Source organism: Stegostoma tigrinum, chromosome 39 (assembly GCF_030684315.1).
Source record: "Stegostoma tigrinum isolate sSteTig4 chromosome 39, sSteTig4.hap1, whole genome shotgun sequence".
NCBI lineage: Eukaryota > Metazoa > Chordata > Chondrichthyes > Orectolobiformes > Stegostomatidae > Stegostoma > Stegostoma tigrinum.
The window spans coordinates 4,858,561-4,877,387 of record NC_081392.1 but is presented as its reverse complement, the minus strand read 5'-3'; the positions used below and the strand labels follow the sequence as shown (position 1 = coordinate 4,877,387).

The following is an 18,827-nucleotide window of genomic DNA, read 5'->3' as shown; positions in this document are numbered from 1 at the left end:
TTGTTTTCTTGTTTCTGTCATCAAATTGGTTTTCCATTGAGTCTGAAGTCTAACAGCTATTTAGAAATGGCCTGCCAGTAGCAAGCTGGTGGACCAGTGGAACCTCTTCTCAAGTTCCGGTGAAGGATCCATAGGATGAAAAGACCCTGGCCACTGTTCATCCTGTAGAGGAAGGAGTGCACTAATAACCCTAATAGTTTTCATTCTTACAAACCTTGAGTGACTTCCTTTTTCAGCCTTCTTTGTTGTCTCCTTTTAGCCTCAGCTTCAGCCAACCCCTCACAGCGAAGCTGTTGGTTGACCACTGTGATGAGATATCTATCTAACTGGCCTCCCACCTTGCTGTTCTTCTGTTGTACTTAACTCACATTGCCCATAAAATTGCACTGGGGCAATGGATGTCTGACGTTAGTGTGCTCAGGAATCAGAAATGAGCCTCATCGTTGGGTCCCCTATATTTCTGCAGAAATGCTTCCCCACTTAACTGTTCGTGCCAAATTTAATGGCCTCCTATGTGGGGTTTAATGAAGTGCATATTTGAAGTACATGGACCTGTCCACAGCTCCTTTCTACTACTTTAGCCTATTCGTTAAATTACTCATGACTGTTCCTTTTTCAATAATTCACTCTCCCTTTTTCTTAAAAACCTGTCTTTTATTTTTAAAGCATTTATACAGTTGTTGTCCTATTTTACCGAACTTGATCTCTCTTCCCTCCAGTGTGAAGTGTCTTAAGAGGCATCTTGTTATCTTTGTTATATAATATGTGGAGAAGGAGGTGTTATGAACTAGTAGTCACAAGGCCCAGGCTAATGCTTTGGGGAAATGGTTTCGCATCCCACCACAGCACGTGGTGGAATTCAAATTTAATTCATATATTTGGAATTGTAAGCTTGTCTCAGTCATGATGACTGTGACATTGTCCTCAGTTGTAAAATCTGGTTCATTTATGTATTTCAAGAAGAAAAAAAATTGGCTTCTTACATGTTGTGGTCTGTATGTGATTCCAGAACCACAATAACACAATGAACTGTTAAACTACCCTCTGAAATGCACTAGCAACCCAGTCTGTTCCAGGGAAATTAGTGAAGAGCAATGATGATATTACATGAGTGAATAAATAATAAAAATTACTCTGCAGAGTTGGTTTTGACTGGAGTAGCTATAATCCTGTGCTGCAATTTATATCAGAGTAACTTGTGCTACTGAAGCATCACTGCTCGATGTTTAAAGAAAGCAAGCAAAGCTTGTTAATCAGATCAGGTTTTTTTTTCGAGTTAGAAGCTCAAACGTCTGCTTAAGTTAGAGTCAAACAGCACAAAAACAGACCCTTCCGTCCAACCTGTCCACACCGAAAAGACATCTCAATCTGACCTAGTGCCATTTGCCAGCCTTTAGCCCAAATCCCTCTAAATCCTTCCTAGCCATATACACCTCTAGATGCCTTTTAAATGTTGTAATTATACCCACTTCCACCACTTCTTCTGGCAGTTCAATCCATACATGCACCACCTTCTGTGTGAAAAAGTTACCCCTCAGGTCCCTTTTACATCTTTCCCCGCTCACCATAAACCTATGCCCTCTAGTTTTGGCCTCCCACATCCTAGGAAAAAGACCTTGGCTAGTCACTCTATCCATGCCCCTCATAATTTTTATAAACCTCTATAAGGTCACCCTTCAGCCTCCGAGAGGAAAAGTCCCAGCTTATTCAGCCTGTCCCTATAACTCAAATGTTCCAGTTCCAGCAGTATTCTTCTAGATGTTGTCTGCACCCTGTCAAGATTATCAATCTCCTTCTTGTAGAAGGATGATCAGAATTGTAAGCAGTATTCTAAACATGCCCTCGCCAATGACCTGTACAGCTGCAAAATGATGTCCCAGCTCCCATACTCAAATGTTCTGATTATTATAATTCCCTGAGCTGAGTTTGAAAGGATGGAGCCCTAGTAATTGAGACACAACATTTTGCTGAGATGTGGTAACTTGTATCTAATACTATGTGTTAAGATTACATCAGTGTTTCAGACAAGCAAATTGACCATTTCACTGTAAACTCTATTCAAGGGTTTAATCATCAGTACCTCAGAATATTGGGGCAGAGTATAAAGTAAATTCAGTACTCTTATTTACAAAATATTAGGATGAAAGTTTATAATGCCAGTGTGTTTGAGGGTACTCATCTATTTTACAGCCTTCATATGATTTACGTATGTGAATGCATTCCAAAAACATGTAAATTGGGTAAATTAAATTGACAGAGAAAGCTAGGAGGAAGACTTCATAGAGTCTGTGCAAGACCAGACCCTAAAACAAGATGCATACATCAAACCAGGGATTTGGATATTTTAGATAGTTTAATGAATAATGAGGGAAATTTAATAAATGATCTCAAAGTAAAAGATCCACTAGGAAAGAGTGAACATAATATGGTAGGTTTTAACGTTCAGCTTAGTCTGTGAAACTTGGATCGAAACAACTTGCTAAACTGAAGTTCGGGTAATTACAAAGGAAGGAGGACAAAGTTTGCTGGAGTGGACAAGGATGGGAATTTAGCAGTAAAGATCATTGATGATCAATGGCAGCTATTTAAGAAAACAGTTCATGACTCACAACAGTATATCCTGATGAAAAAGGAGAATTCTATGAAGGGGATTAAACAAACCATGATTAAACAAAGAAGCTAAAAATATTATTAAATTGAAAGAAACAAAGCATGCAAAGAGGCAAAGATTAGTGATCGTCCAGAGCATTGGGAGAATTTTTCCAACAAAGAAAAGATGATCAAAAAAACTTTTGAGGATAAATTGGCAAGTATTATTAAAACAGGAACTAAGAGCTTCTATAAACAATGAGGAACCAAAAACTAGCAGGGAAGTTGAATAAATACTTTGCATTAGTCTTCATGGTAGAAGACTCTGGCATTCCAAAAATACTAAATAATTGAGGAGTAGAAGTGGGAGATGAATTCAGCACAATAAGTATCAATAGAGAAAAAAATACTAGAGAATAAAGGCTGATCCATCCCCAAACCAGATGGGTTGCATCCTCATTGAAAAAGGGAAACGAGAAAAACCAGGTAGCCCAAGGCCAGTTAACTTAATGGCTGTAATTAGGGCACTGTTAGTGTATGATAGGGATGTGATAGCCGAGCATTTAGAAATGCATAATGTGATGAAGTATCATCAACATGGCTTCAAGAGGGGAAACCGTGACGAACAAAGTCACCAGAGTTCTTTGACGAGTTGGCAAGCAGGATAGATAAAGGGAAGTAGTATATGTAATATATTTGGATTTTCAGAAGGCGATGTATGAACATGGGACAGGGAGATGTCCCATGTTCAGACATCTGAAGTGACCTGGAGTGAGGAGGGAAGAGGGCCCAGAAGTGGAAAGAGTTTGATGGGAAGGGACAAAGAGCTGGGAGGCCTATTCTCTTTTGTCTACTTCTGCAATTTCTTCTTTCTCCACCCCACCTCTCCTTGGCTCCTGATTTCTTCCTCCCTCCGACCACGTTCCCTGTCACCACTATTGCACCCTGCATCCCCCAGAAAACTTCTTGTAAGGTTGTGCAGTCAAGCATTAGTGACGTGGATGTGGGAAGTGAATGTACAGCTGTCAATAAAAACTGAAAGAACTGTGGGTGCTGTAAATCAGGAACAGAAACAGAAGTTGCTGGAAAAGCTAAGAAAAAAAATCAGTGTAATGTTTCGGGCTCAGTGGCCCTTCCTCAGAACCGTTCTGAGAAGGGGTCACTGGAGCCAAAAGGTTAAATCTGATTTTTTTTCTTCTCGTGCTGCCAGACGTGCTGAGCTTTTCCAGCAACTTCTGTTTTTGTACAGTTGCCAAGTTTGCAGATAGCACAAAGATAGGGTTGGGGGTGTAAGTAGTGGAGATGACTCAGAGATATTGACAGGTTGTGAGTGAGTAAAACTTGGCAATTAGAATATAACGTGAGAGAATGTGAGGGTATGCGCTTTTGAGGGAAGAACATGAGAGCCGAATATTAAATGGAGAAAGAATTTGGAAAGCTGCACTGCAGAGATTTTGGTGATCCTTGAGCAATGAACTCAAAAAGCTAGTGTATATGTTCAGCAGGTAATGGGGAAAGGCAAATGAAATGTTGGCTTTCATTTCAGATGGAATATAGTTTAAAAATAGGGAAGTCATGCTAGAACCATACTAAGCATTGTTAGAACAGAGAATACTGTGAACAGTTTTTCTCCCCTTTTGTAAGAAAAGATACTGGCATTGGAGGCAGTCCAGAGAAGATTCACAAGGTTGATGCTAGCTTTTATGGGGAAGAGATTGAATAGGTAGGCCTATATTCATTAGAATGAGGTGACCTTATTGAAGCGGTTTGACAGTATAGTTGCAGTGAGGTTGTTTTCCATCATAGGAGAGTCTAGAACCAGAGGGAATATGTATGAGTAAGGGATTGTCCATTTAAGATGTTTGAGGAGTAATTTTATCTCTCAGATGGTATTGAATCTGTGGAATTCTATACTGCTGAGGGCTATTTCTGAAGCAAGGTCATTAAGTATATTCAAGGCGGAGTTAGACAGATTTTTAATCAGCAAAGGAATTGAGGTTCACGGTGAAAAGGCAGGAAAGTTGAGTTCAGGGTAATCAGATTAGCCATGATCTTATTGAATGTTGGAGTACACTCTGGCTGAATGGCCTAATTCTGCACCTGCCTGTTTTAGTTGTCTTAAATGGATATCTATTTTTACTTTGTCAGACTTCAGTTGCACGTGTTTTAATGCTGTCTGCTTCACTTTAATATGTTTCGTAGGTTGAACCAAGTAAGAAGTTATTCCCTGCAGTCTTTGTTCAGCCTTCCAGCCAGAATATGTTCCAATTTGAACTTGGAAAGCTGAAGGTATGTGTGACATTGGGTTATAGGAAACGCACATAGCACTACATAGTTGATCTTCGTCTCAAATTATTATTTTGTGTTTTTCTTCAAAATACAGTGTCAGGACCATTAATTATTCAGAGCCTGCTCCATGTAAGAGCAGGATTTTTACTTTGAGGCTGGAGCACTGATGTCAGGCTCACCGGCTGATGTCACTGGCCCATGACCTAACAGGTTTTGTTAGATTAATTACAACCAGAGAGCCTGTGGCTGCAGCTGCAGCAATTTTCCTGCATTAACAGCAAGGGAAAGGAGTCTTAGAGTACCTCAGGAGCCTTGGCCTGCTTGAGTCTGCTGCCAAGAAACTGCTTCCTTTCCCTGGTTATAATATAACCTCGTTAATGTCCTTAACCAGTGTGCATCCCAGTAGTGAGAAAGACTGGATTCCTTCTCCAGTGGGTTTTCAAAATTCTGTCTATCCTTAATTGTACACATTCTGCACAATAAATACTGCAGATGCTGGAAGTCTGAAACACTAACAGAACCTGTACTAAACAGTAAGTGGGCCAGTCAGCATCTGCAAAGAAAGGAAAGTTTTAAAGTTTCGCACAAAGATGTTCATTAGGGCTTGGAGGTATTGTAGATGATTGGCTTGTACGTTGGTGAAGTAAATACATACACCACCGAACAGAGCAGCAAATACAACTCTGCATTGAGTTTGTCTTTGTGTCCTTAAGATTGTGATTTCTAAGTAGCGTCATGAATATACAGCCATTTACATAGAAAACTTCGTTCAAAGACTTGACCATGTGGCAATAATTATTTTTACCATTTTTGTATTTTACAGAATATTATGCCTATTTCAGCAGCTATGTTTAAGAGCGAGCGAAAGAACGCCATCCCTCAGTGTCCTCCCAGACTTGACATCCAGATGATCACACCAGTAGTATGGAGTCGGGTGCCTAATGATTTTTTGAAAGTGGAAACTGCACGGGTCAGTGAACGGCATGGCTGGATGGTAGAGTGCTTAGAACCGCTTGTCATGATGGCACTGCATATTCCAGAGGAGAACAGGTTAGGAACTAGAAAACAATTGTATTGTAGATGTGGAAAAATGGAATTAAAATATAAAAATGCTAGAAATAATCTCCAGTCAGGCAACATCGGTAGAGAGAGAAACTGAGTTAATGTACGGTATGTAATAGAGTTGATGGGGTTTCTCCCATTGGTGAGAGCTCCATATCACCTCTTTTAGGGTAAACCTGCTGAATTTTGAGCCACCTTTAGACATGGCAGGTCTTGCTACCAAATTCACCACAAGGTAGACCATTAAGTCCACCCAACTTTTGTTGAACGTCTGTCAACCTGAAACATTAATATAGACTCATAAAGATGCACAGCATGGAAACAGACCCTTCTGTCCAACTCGTCCATGTGGACCAGATGTCCTAAGTTAACCTAGTTCCATTTTGCCAGCATTTGGTCCATATCCCTTTAAACACATCCTATTCATGTACCCATCCAGATGCCTTTTAAATGTTGTACCTGTACCAGCCTTCACCACTTCCTCTGGCAGTTTATTCCATATACGCACCACAGATATTGTCTGACTAGCAGAATATTTTCTGTTTTCATTTTTGTTAGAAAACAATTGTTCTGTAATCCATAAATAAAGGTAAAGAATTTGACTAAAGTATTTGGTTGTCTAATTTTTGCACAACTGGATTTAAATTACTGTACCTGGTATCACATTGCAGTCCCTTGGCTGAATGAATTTTATTGTTTGTTTTTAATATTTTCATGCAGGTGTATTGACATCTTGGAGCTTTCTGAACGTAAAGACCTGTTGCAATTCCACTACCATACCTTACTACTATACTGCGCAGTGTGTGCGTTGGGCAACAACCGGGTTGCCCATGCCATATGTAGCCATGTTGATGAATTTCAGTTACTTTACACGATTGAGAACACCTATATACCAGGCCTCCTGCGAAGTGGCTATTATGATCTACTTATCAGTGTACATCTAGAGTCAGCTAAACGATCGCGACTAATGATGAATAATGAGTTTATTGTCCCAATGACTGAGGAAACTAAACAAATTACATTGTTCCCAGGAGAGAACAAAGTTTATGGCCTGCCTGGTGTAGGAGTTACCACATGCTTGAGACCACCTCTACATTTTGCCTCTTTATCCTTTGTTGGCACCAGTAATGATCGTTACCAGTTCAGTCCTGAGATTCCACTGGACATTCTCAAAAACAAAGCTATTAACATGCTGACAGAGGCTGTCCAAGATGGTGGGCAGCACACAAGGGATCCAGTGGGCGGAAGCGTGGAATTTCAGTTTGTGCCAGTACTCAAACTTGTCAGCACTCTCCTCATTATGGGTATCTTTGATGATGACGATGTTAAACATATACTTAAGATGATTGAACCTAATGTGTTTGCTGAGGTCAAGGAGGAAGTTGAAAAGATTGAGGATCAAAGTGCTAAGGATGAAGAAGTACCAACTGCTGAGGAAGAAGGGGAAGCAGAAGAAGCTGGAGAAAAAGGAGAGAAAGATGAACATGAAGAGGTAGAAGAGCCCAAAGAGGACAGGTCTTTGGAAGAAGGCGAAGAAACAAAGGAGGAAGAACTAGAGGAGGGACTTTTGCAGATGAAACTGCCTGAATCTGTAAAATTACAAGTATGAAAAGTCCATTTTCTTCTTTATAAATATATTTATTGAAATAATGGAGACCATTAGGCCTGTTCATTGTATAAAAGAAAATATTAAAAACTTGTTGAGTTGCTCTTCATTTAGCTTCTCCAGTTCAGGTCACCACATGCTTTTTAGAACATAGAATATTACAGCGCAGTACAGGCCCTTCGGCCCTCTGTTGTGCCGACCTGTGAAACCAATCTGAAGCCCATCTAACCTACACTATTCCATTATCATCCATATGTTTATCCAACGACCATTTAAATGTCCTTGAAGTTGGCAAGTGTACTGCTGTTGCAGGCAGGGCATTCCACGCCCTTACTACTGTCTGAGTAAAGAATCTACCTCTGACATCTGTCCTGTATCTGTTGCCCCTCAATTTAAAACTATGTCCCTTCGTGCTAGCTACCTCCATCTACTGTCCATTAGACCATCGCCGTCCACCTTATCTAACCCTCTGATCAAATTGTATGTCTCTATTAAGTCGCCTCTTCTTCTCTCTAACGAAAACAGCCTCAAGCCCCTCAGTCTAAACATTAATATATAAACATTGATAAACCTTCTCCATCTGTTCCACTCACTGACCTCTCTCTCCGCCTTTAGAGATACAAAAGAAGTAAAGCCCAGAAAGCATGCAACTACAGCTATTTGCATGTTTCTCGACTCTGCTTTGTATGATGACTTTTCACATGCTTTCAGCAGTGGCAAAATACCCATCTAGTCTACCGATTTTAATTCATTTTGAAATCAAAGGTTCTCAATGAGAACTTTAAGATCCACCTCTAGTAGATTTTCTTGCCTGGCTCTTACATAGAAAACAGCAGTATCTGTTTCCTATCCTAACATATATATTATCTCTTTTTCATTGCTAGTATTATCGGAGAGAAAATCCTCTTAATATGATTCTGAGTTGGTGATTATAATGCGTACAATTATAAAATTAGTCCATTATAGGTAACACTTGATCAGTCATGCTCTTTAAAGTCACTATAATAGTTGCTTCCATTGACCAGAAAGTAAATGAATTTAAACATTCACTCCCTCTGCCACCAACATACAGTGACAGTAGCGTGTACGATGTACACAACAAGCTCACCAGAACTTTTGACTACACCTTCTAAACTCTCAACCTCTACCAGCTAAAGGTACAAGGACAGCAGGTATATTGGAACACCACCAGTTCACGTTTCCTTCCATGCCAATCATACATTTGAACTATATGACCGTTCCTGGACTGTTGCTGAGTCAAAATCTTATTAAGGCAGTGAGGGTGTACCTATACCACACAGGCTGCGATAGTTCAAAAAGTGGCTCACCACCACCTTCTGAATGGAATTGTGGAGTAGCAGTAAATATTGGTTCAGCGCATGTCATCTACATCCTGTATATGAATAAGTTTAAAATATTAAGAATTAAGTTTAAAAAAAGTGGAAGTAGATTACACATAATACTTAGTTCATGCTACAGTAATATTCTTAACGGCTGGTTAATTTTGTCAAATTATTAATTCACTAGAAATTGATACATTGTAATCAGAAGAACAATGAAATGCAATCCCAGTTTCCTGACTAATCTTCTCCTTCCAAACAGATGTGCAAACTTTTGCAATTCTTCTGTGACTGTGAACTTCGACACCGGGTTGAATCGATTGCTTCGTTAGCTGATAAATTTGTCAATAAAATGCAAACGGATCAGAAGGAACGCTACCGAGAACTCATGTTATCTTTTAACATGTCCGCAGCCGAAACTGCCAGAAAAACCAGGGAATTCCGTTCACCCCCTCAAGAGCAGGTTAATCCTTTCTGTATTATACAACTGAAGTTAATGGGAAATAGTCAAAAATTTTAAACTGTACCTGAATGTATTTCCATGCATTGCAATTTTTTCAACTGAACAAAAGATTTCCTGGCACATTTCCTAATCAGTGCTGTCTTGCATGGCTTGAATATAAACTAAAGCTGGATGGTTGATTGGGGTACATTTCTCGTGATAACACATCTACCGATCAGAGTCCACTTGCCAACCAGTCAGCACTGTCTTACGATATAAATTGTTGTCCTCTTTGAGATTTGGCATTCTTGTGATTCTGCCCTGAGGAGTGCAGGATCAAAGGCTTTGTCAATGTGCCTCATTTTTCAGTGATAATGGGAACTGCAGATGCTGGAAAATCCAAGATAATGAAATGTGAGGCTGGATGAACACAGCAGGCCAAGCAGCATCTCAGGAGCACAAAAGCTGACGTTTCGGGCCTAGACCCTTCATCAGAGAGGGGGATGGGATGAGGGTTCTGGAATAAATAGGGAGAGAAGGGGAGGCGGACCGAAGATGGAGAGAAAAGAAGATAGGTGGAGAGGAGAGTATAGGTGGGGAGGTAGGGAGGGGATAGGTCAGTCCAGGGAAGATGGACAGGTCAAGGAGGTGGGATGAAGTTAGTAGGTAGGAGATGGAGGTGCGGCTTGGGGTGGGAGGAAGGGATGGGTGAGAGGAAGAACAGGTTAGGGAGGCAGAGACAGGTTGGACTGGTTTTGGGATGCAGTGGGCGGAGGGGAAGAGCTGGGCTGGTTGTGTGGTGCAGTGGGGGGAGGGGACGAACTGGGCAGGTTTTGGGATGCAGTGGGGGAAGGGAAGATTTTGAAGCTGGTGAAGTCCACATTGATACCATTGGGCTGCAGGGTTCCCAAGCAGAATATGAGTTGCTGTTCCTGCAACCTTTGGGTGGCATCATTGTGGCAGTGCAGGAGGCCCGTGATGGACATGTCATCTAAAGAATGGGAGGGGGAGTGGAAATGGTTTGCGACTGGGAGGTGCAGTTGTTTATTGCGAACCGAGCGGAGGTGTTCTGCAAAGCGGTCCCCGAACCTCCACTTGGTTTCCCCAATGTAGAGGAAGCCACACCGGGTACAGTGGATGCAGTATACCACATTGGCAGATGTGCAGGTGAACCTCTGCTTAATGTGGAATGTCATCTTGGGGCCTGGGATAGGGGTGAGGGAGGAGGTGTGGGTGCAAGTGTAGCATTTCCTGCGGTTGCAGGGGAAGGTGCCGGGTGTGGTGGGGTTGGAGGGCAGTGTGGAGCGAACAAGGGAGTCACGGAGAGAGTGGTCTCTCCGGAAAGCAGACAGGGGTGGGGATGGAAAAATGTCCATGGAAAAACCTCATCACCTCAGGGGACCTCCCACGCACAGCCTCCAACCTCATTGTTCCCCAACCCCGCATGGCCCGTTTCTATCTCCTTCCCAAAATCCGCAAACCTGCCTGCCCCGGTCGACAATCATCTCAGCCTGCTCCTGCCCCACCGAACTCATCTCCACCTATCTGGACTCCATTTTCTCCCCTTTGGTCCAGGAACTCCCTACCTACGTCTGTGGCACCACCCACGCCCTCCACCTCCTCCAGGACTTCCAATTCCCTGGCCCCCAACACCTCATTTTCACCATGGACGTCCAGTCCCTATACGCCTGCATTCCGCATGCAGATGGCCTCAAGGCCCTCCGCTTCTTCCTGTCCCGCAGGCCCGACCAGTCCCCCTCCACCGACACCCTCATCCGCCTAGCCGAACTCGTCCTCACCCTCAACAACTTCTCTTTCGATTCCTCCCACTTCCTACAGACTAAGTGGGTGGCCATGGGCACCCGCATGGGCCCCAGCTATGCCTGTCTCTTTGTAGGTTACGTGGAACAGTCCCTCTTCCGCACCTACACAGGCCCCAAACCCCACCTCTTCCTCCGTTACATTGATGACTGTGTCGGCGCCACCTCTTGCTCCCCAGAGGAGTTTGAACAGTTCATCCACTTCACCATCACCTTCCACCCCAACCTTCAGTTCACCCGGGCCATCTCCAGCACATCCCTCACCTTCCTGGATCTCTCAGTCTGCATCTCAGGCAACCAGCTTGTAACTGATGTCCATTTCAAGCCCACCGACTCCCACAGCTACCTAGAATACACTTCCTCCCACCCACCCTCCTGCAAAAATTCCATCCCCTATTCCCAATTCCTCCGCCTCCGCCGCATCTGCTCCCAGGATGAGGCATTCCACTCTCGCACATCCCAGATGTCCAAGTTCTTCAAGGACCGCAACTTTCCCCCCACAGTGGTCGAGAACGCCCTTGACCGCGTCTCCCGCATTTACCGCAACACATCCCTCACAGCCCGCCCCCGCCACAACCGCCCAAAGAGGATCCCCCTCGTTCTCACAGACCACCCCACCAACCTCCGGATACAACACATCATCCTCTGACACTTCCGCCATCTACAATCCGAACCCACCACCCAAGACACTTTTCCATCCCCACCCCTGTCTGCTTTCCGGAGAGACCACTCTCTCCATGACTCCCTTGTTCGCTCCACACTGCCCTCCAACCCCACCACACCCGGCACCTTCCCCTGCAACCGCAGGAAATGCTACACTTGCCCCACACCTCCTCCCTCACCCCTATCCCAGTCCCCAAGATGACTTTCCACATTAAGCAGAGGTTCACCTGCACATCTGCCAATGTGGTATACTGCATCCACTGTACCTGGTGTGGCTCCCTCTACATTGGGGAAACCAAGCGGAGGCTTGGGGACCGCTTTGCAGAACACCTCCGCTCGGTTCGCAATAAACAACTGCACCTCCCAGTCGCAAACCATTTCCGCTCCCCCTCCCATTCTTTAGATGACATGTCCATCATGGGCCTCCTGCAGTGCCACAATGATGCCACCCGAAGGTTCCAGGAACAGCAACTCATATTCCGCTTGGGAACCCTGCAGCCCAATGGTATCAATGTGGACTTCACCAGCTTCAAAATCTCCCCTTCCCCCACCGCATCCTAAAACCTGCCCAGTTCGTCCCCTCCCCCCACTGCACCACACAACCAGCCCAGCTCTTCCCCTCCGCCCACTGCATCCCAAAACCAGTCCAACCTGTCTCTGCTTCCCTAACCTGTTCTTCCTCTCACCCATCCCTTCCTCCCACCCCAAGCCGCACCTCCACCTCCTACCTACTAACCTCATCCCACTTCCTTGACCTGTCCGTCTTCCCTGGACTGACCTATCCCCTCCCTACCTCCCCACCTATACTCTCCTCTCCACCTATCTTCTTTTCTCTCCATCTTCGGTCTGCCTCCCCCTCTCTCCCTATTTATTCCAGAACCCTCACCCCATCCCCCTCTCTGATGAAGGTTCTAGGCCCGAAACGTCAGCTTTTGTGCTCCTGAGATGCTGCTTGGCCTGCTGTGTTCATCCAGCCTCACATTTCATTGCTTCATTTTTCAGCAATATTCAGGTATTCTGCTAACAAGCACTATAAAAGGTAACACTAAGGATAAAGTGATTTTGATTTACAAAAGTCAGTGCTTTTACAAGTCAATTTCATTCATGTGTCCAGTATTATCACTGTAATAGATACATTAGTGTTCAGCTGTATTAGGCATCCAGTTGTTTTCGATTTCATATTTCCTGCTTTGAATGATTGCAGATTTTCACATAGGAAAGTATCAAACTTTTTATGCTGAGTAATTTAAACTTGCTGTTCGTATTAAAAAATTTTAAGGTAATATGGTATGAACATCAAAACAGTTAGTGACTAAGGTATTTCTGTTTAAGATATCAAAGTGGATGATGGGCATGTTGGAGGAAGCAAAGCAAAAATGTGATGTCCAAGGAACAAATGCAACTATGTTATCTTAAAAAAAATTACAATTTCTTTCAGTTGATCTTACAATGATGAAACTAATTTATACAGCTGTGGTTGAGAGGCTGTCCTTTTTGAAATACTAGCCTGATCGGGCTGTCTTGGGAAAGCAGACTATTTAAGGTTACAGGTAGGGTGGGACATTGACAAAGTGCTGCAGAAACCCTGCACCCACACAGAGTAAAACAGAGTTAATGTTTTGAGTCTGATATGAATCTTCAGAAGTGAAAAGTGCTGGAAAATGGTGGCTTTGGTGCTGTTGACAGTGAAGACATTAAGCTGTGAATAGTATAAGAGCCACCACTTCCCAGCACTTCCATTTCTGAAGAAGGGTCCTGCATGCTCAAAATGTTAACTCTCTTCCTTTCTTCATAAATGCTTCCTCACCTGCTGAATTTCTCTAGCAATTCCTGTTTTTTGTTTCCAAGTTCCAGCATTCACATTTTGCATTTATTCAAGCAGGAAGAATATTTAATGAGTTGCCCTACTTAACAGTCTGCTCTCTCAAAGTTTTGACCAGAGTGTCAAGAGTGATGAGAATCACACCTTGTCACGGAATTGCTGATGGATGGATGTATTTGGGGAATAGGTTACAATCCCTCAGATGCAGGACAGATCTGCTCCTGAATTTATTTGTGCCCTTCTGCTTCAGGAATTCCTAACTGAAGCAGATGTATGGATGATATTGTTATGTATTATGAGAAATCAATGTTAATGCTGATGTACATGATCATCCAAGTCTGACATCAACAGTCGATTGTTATTGGAACATAGGCACAGGAGTAGGCCATTCAGCCCGTCAAGCCAGCCCTGCCATTCAGTACATCATGACTGATTGAACATTTTAATGCCTTTTACTCAGCCCATCCTCATAACGATGTACACCACTGATAAACAGGAATCCAGCAATCTGTACCTTAAATGTACCCAAAGACTGAACCTCCTCAGCCCTGTATGGTAGAGAATAGGAAAAGTTCACAACCCTCCAAGTAAATAAATTTTACCTCATCTTGGACCTAAAGGCATCCCTTACATTTACATCGAGACTCGAAGAAGATAGGATTGACAACACTGCACCAGAATGCTGTAATCAGTGTTCTATGCACTGGAATATTAACAGATTGCTTACAGAACTTAGAGTGAGAGAGGATTACTGTTAGATAACATAAAGATAGAGATGCAACAGATTTGGAGAAAGGGCAGTCTAGCTAGCTAGAGTAGCCTTGAGTGCAGTACGGACAATGAACACCCAGACCCCATGGTGGGGAATCACAATCCGAGAATGCACCAGTACCAGTGCAGCACAATATGTACATGGAGTGACTCACTGATTATTTTAACTATACTGGAATACTTTTAACATATTTTAAACAAATTTAGAGTTCTGTGATAGAATAAATGTAATCTTTTTAACAAATGAGCAATGTACCCAAAGTTAACTTACGTATGGAATTTTCTGAGATAATAAAATGTGAGGCTGGATGAACACAGCAGGCCAAGCAGCATCTCAGGAGCACAAAAGCTGACGTTTCGGGCCTAGACCCTTCATTGTGCTCCTGAGATGCTACTTGGCCTGCTGTGTTCATCCAGCCTCACATTTTATTATCTTGGAATCTCCAGCATCTGCAGTTCCCATTATCTATGGAATTTTCTGTATGGACAATACAGTGAATGTGACAAACTCTTTAGCCTGCTTCGTTACTGATAATTATATAATGAGTATTATTTGAAATTATTGTTCATGCTGGATTGTGTGCTTTCGTTTTAGATTAACATGCTAATGAATTTTAAATTGGAGACAGATGAAGAGGAATGCCCTCTTTCAGATAAGGTGAAAGATGTGCTACTCGAATTCCACAGCAAACTTCTTACTCATTGTGGTAAGTATGAGAGCACTGTAAATTGTTTGAAACATTGATCTACAAAAACATGATTCAGACACTAGAATCAAGGTGATAATTATTTTGTAAGACAGGCATCCTTTTGAAACAGTACCATAATTGCTGCATGCCTGGTCCCAGGAGCATTGTCCTGGGCTCCTGGTTTACCAGTCAGGCTATATTACCATAGTGTCATTACCTTCCACTTAGAACTGTACCGTCATTGCTTCACTATCACCGGGTTAAAATCCTGGAACTCCCTCCCTGTCATCAGTAATGTGACCATGAAGCGATTTTCGATTGTAAAATTCATCTGGTTCATTAATGTCCTTTTTTGGAGAAAGAATGATGCTATCCTTATCCGGTCTGGCCTACATGTGACTCCAAACCCACAGGAATGTGGTTGACACTGAAATGTCCTAACAATACAGAGTTAATCTAATACAGTTACATCTGATCATCTATATCTTCCAAACCACAAAGATAAGGTCAAAAGATTCAAAATAATTCTTCCTATCTACAAAACATGGATGCTAGGGGTTTTCACACTCCCAATAAGAAGTATCATTTTAACTCACAGGTATTCAAGTAGAAGAAGAGGAGGAAGAGGAAGAAACGGATACATCGCTGAAAGGCCGCTTGCTAAATCTTGTTGAGAAAGTCAAGAGTTTAAGAAAGAAGAAGGAGGTTGAGGATACTCCAGCTGAAGAAGAAGAGAAGATCCCCAGTGAGTATTAACAAAACTGCAGGAGAAGTATTGAGTCTTAAATTGTTTTTACATTCAGGAACACATCTTCAAATGATACTATAAATTTTCAACTCTCTCACTGTGGTGCTATCATGAAGTCACCCAAAGCTTCTGAAGGATGGCTTCAGTATAACTGCCAAAAAGTTAGTTGTGTGTAAACATGTATTGTTTTAAAGTAATGCTGTGTCACTGCAAATCGGGGACTAAGCATTAGGGGGATTATGAAATATTGTTTTAAAGAAATGACTAAAGCTGGCAGCAGTCTTTGGAGTATTTACATGGTTACCAACATGTAACTAGACAGTTGATATCATATGAATACATCAGGAAAATTATAAATGCCTTGTAACATTGTGGATATCTGTGCAGGCTGGTGACTATTTAAAAAGAAGATTGAATTTGCATTTGTTAGCATTTTAAAGGTGGGAAGGAAGATCATTGACAAAGAAAACAACAAGTATTATTAATTTAACACTAGTTATTGTAAGCACTTGTACTGGAAAATAAAATCCAAACAAAGCTCTGCATATTCTACTTTTAATTTCAACCAAGAATTGTTTTTTTAACTTTACAGACTCTGGAGTTTCTATGTAAATCTCCTAGAACCAAGCCAACATGTATCTTGGCTCCCGAGGATTTACTGTTATCTGCCTGGTTAAATTGGTTCTGTTAAAAGTGTAAATAGATAGTACATAAATTCATTGAAATTGGAAAAGGTGGGAAAGGATCCTTTAATTTTGCCTTGTCATAACAAACAGGAAGGGGGCAGCGTTCAACAAAGAGGAGGAGTCAGTTCCTCCCTCCACACCTCTCACATAAATTGGGAACCCTCAGCTGGGGACTGGTCATAACAGAGCAAAGAAGAAAATGGCAGTCTGTGTTCTAACATATCATTCTGTCATCATGCCAAGAGGTTGGATCATGCCCTCAATGCTGTTTGCAGTGGTACTACTAGCTGCCTGAAACCTGCTAAATTAGCTGACCGATATCTGCTTACTGATTTTGCTGCATCCATCATGAGGAGTCAAGTTATATCTAGGGTGGAATGGGCTAGCAGTTCAGTCACCCTCATTGCCAATCCTTCTTGGCATAGCCAGCAAGCAAAGCTTTTGAGAGGCAACTTCATACGCTGTATTCAGCAATTAAACTGTAACCCATAACAGCCAAAAGCTTGCAAGCTGTCCACTGACCCAGAGGAATCCCTCCCATTAGGAGCCATTGAAACTTAGTCTCTTGGCAGTTTCTTGGTTGCCTGAGGACTATTGTGAGCTGTTGCAAGGCCCTTATGCAGAAATAGAGATGTAACCAACAAATGCAGTTGACTACAATTATAAGGAGGCATCCTAAACAATGAAACGTCTCTGAGAATTCACTCTCACTCTCACTGACATCCAACCTATTCATATACCCATCCAGGTCCCTTTTAAATGTTGTAGTCGTAGCAGCCTCCACCACTTCCTCTGGCAGCTCATTTCATACATGCACCACCCGCTTTGTGAAAAAGGCACCCCTTAGGACCTTTTTTATATTTTTCCCCTCTCATCTTAAACCTATGCCCTCCAGTTTTGGACTTCCCCACACAGCGAAAAGACTTGCCTATTTATCCTGTCCATGCTCCTCATGTTCTGATAAACATCAATTAGCTCACCAGGGAAAACAACCCCAGCCTATTCAGTCTGTCCTTATAGCTCAAACCCTCCAACCCTGGCAACATCCTTGTAAATCTTTTTGGAACTCTTTCTAGTTTAACAACATCCTTCCTATCGGAGGGAGACCAGAAATGCACGCAGTACTCCAAAAGTGGCTGTGTAATAAGGCCAGTAGATTTACTCCAATGAATGTGAGCATTAAAATTAAAAAGGGCAGAAATTTTAACATTCTTCTTCTCTCTCACTCACTCTCACTCTCTTCTTACCCACCCTCAACTTCTGCTCTCTCCTCTTTCCTCCTACAAATGTGGTAGAAACTGCGCAGGCAACGATCGTGAGAGGAAAAGGAGACAGTTGTATTCTGTTGTTGATCCACTTCCTTTCTGTAATATTATCCTAGTCTTTTGAGTTGGCCAGTCAAAGCAAGAAGTAGGGTCTGACTTAAAATATGCAGGCTGCATGCATTTCAGGATCACAATTGCTGTTATACTCTGACATTCGTGTAGAGCTGCCAGGAGGGCAGTTATGCCCTCAATCGTCTTGATTAGTCGAAACCCAGAAGGCCAATTTCTGAATTTTATTTTTCAGGTTTCCTTGTGAGACCAGCAAGAATGCTGCTCAAAGAGATGCCAGAAGGGAGCTCTAGGCGTCGCTCTCTTTCTCTCTGTCTCTGTCTCTCTCTCTCTCTATCTCTCTCTCTCTCTCTCTCTCTCTGTCTGTCACTGTCTGTCTCTCTGTCGCTGCCTGTCTGTCTCTCTCTCTCTCTCTCCCCCTGTCTCTCTTTCCCCCTCCCCGTCTGTGCATCTCTCTCTCTGTCTCTCTATTTCTGCCTTTGTGTCTGACTATCTCACTCTCACTGTCAGATGCTCCAATAACTTCTGCTTTCTATTATCTTGACTAGATTGTCAATTTGGCTGATAGCAAACTGCTCTTGATTATTCATATGAAGCTTCAATTTTGATTTCAGAAGTGCCTTCACAACACTGACTTTTAGGTTTTCTAACCCCACCTCACCCCACATCACTGTCATGCCCCCTTGTAGCCTCCTCACTTCCCTATTGGTATCAGTATTAAGGATTGTCTGTGGCTCACTATTTGGAAATTTCTGCGGATCCTGAACTGCACTTGGGAACATAATTTCATCTCTCATTCCATCGGCACACTGGAATTGGAGAATTTCTTTGAATATCAGTAATTCATAACCAGTAGAAAAATATTATATGTCACTTTTTTTTGCTAAATTCTAAAGGTTAGCTGTTTGCAAAAAAAAACTACAATGGATTCTAGAAACTTGTCAACTTCATTCAGCTCTATCTAAC

General features: G+C 42.5%; 1 protein-coding gene across 5 annotated transcripts in view; it reads left to right on the top strand.

Moving 5' to 3' along the window:
* LOC125447673 (ryanodine receptor 1-like) overlaps positions 1-18,827 on the top strand; it is a 411,721-nt gene that overhangs the window by 156,627 nt on the left and 236,267 nt on the right. For all 5 annotated transcript variants that reach the window (XM_059641019.1, XM_059641018.1, XM_059641017.1 and 2 more), the window contains 6 exons: positions 4,792-4,878; positions 5,702-5,928; positions 6,661-7,543; positions 9,149-9,349; positions 15,000-15,111; positions 15,692-15,838. In XM_059641019.1, the coding sequence (XP_059497002.1) occupies positions 4,792-4,878; positions 5,702-5,928; positions 6,661-7,543; positions 9,149-9,349; positions 15,000-15,111; positions 15,692-15,838 (1,657 nt within the window). The remainder of the gene's footprint in view (positions 1-4,791; positions 4,879-5,701; positions 5,929-6,660; positions 7,544-9,148; positions 9,350-14,999; positions 15,112-15,691; positions 15,839-18,827) is intronic.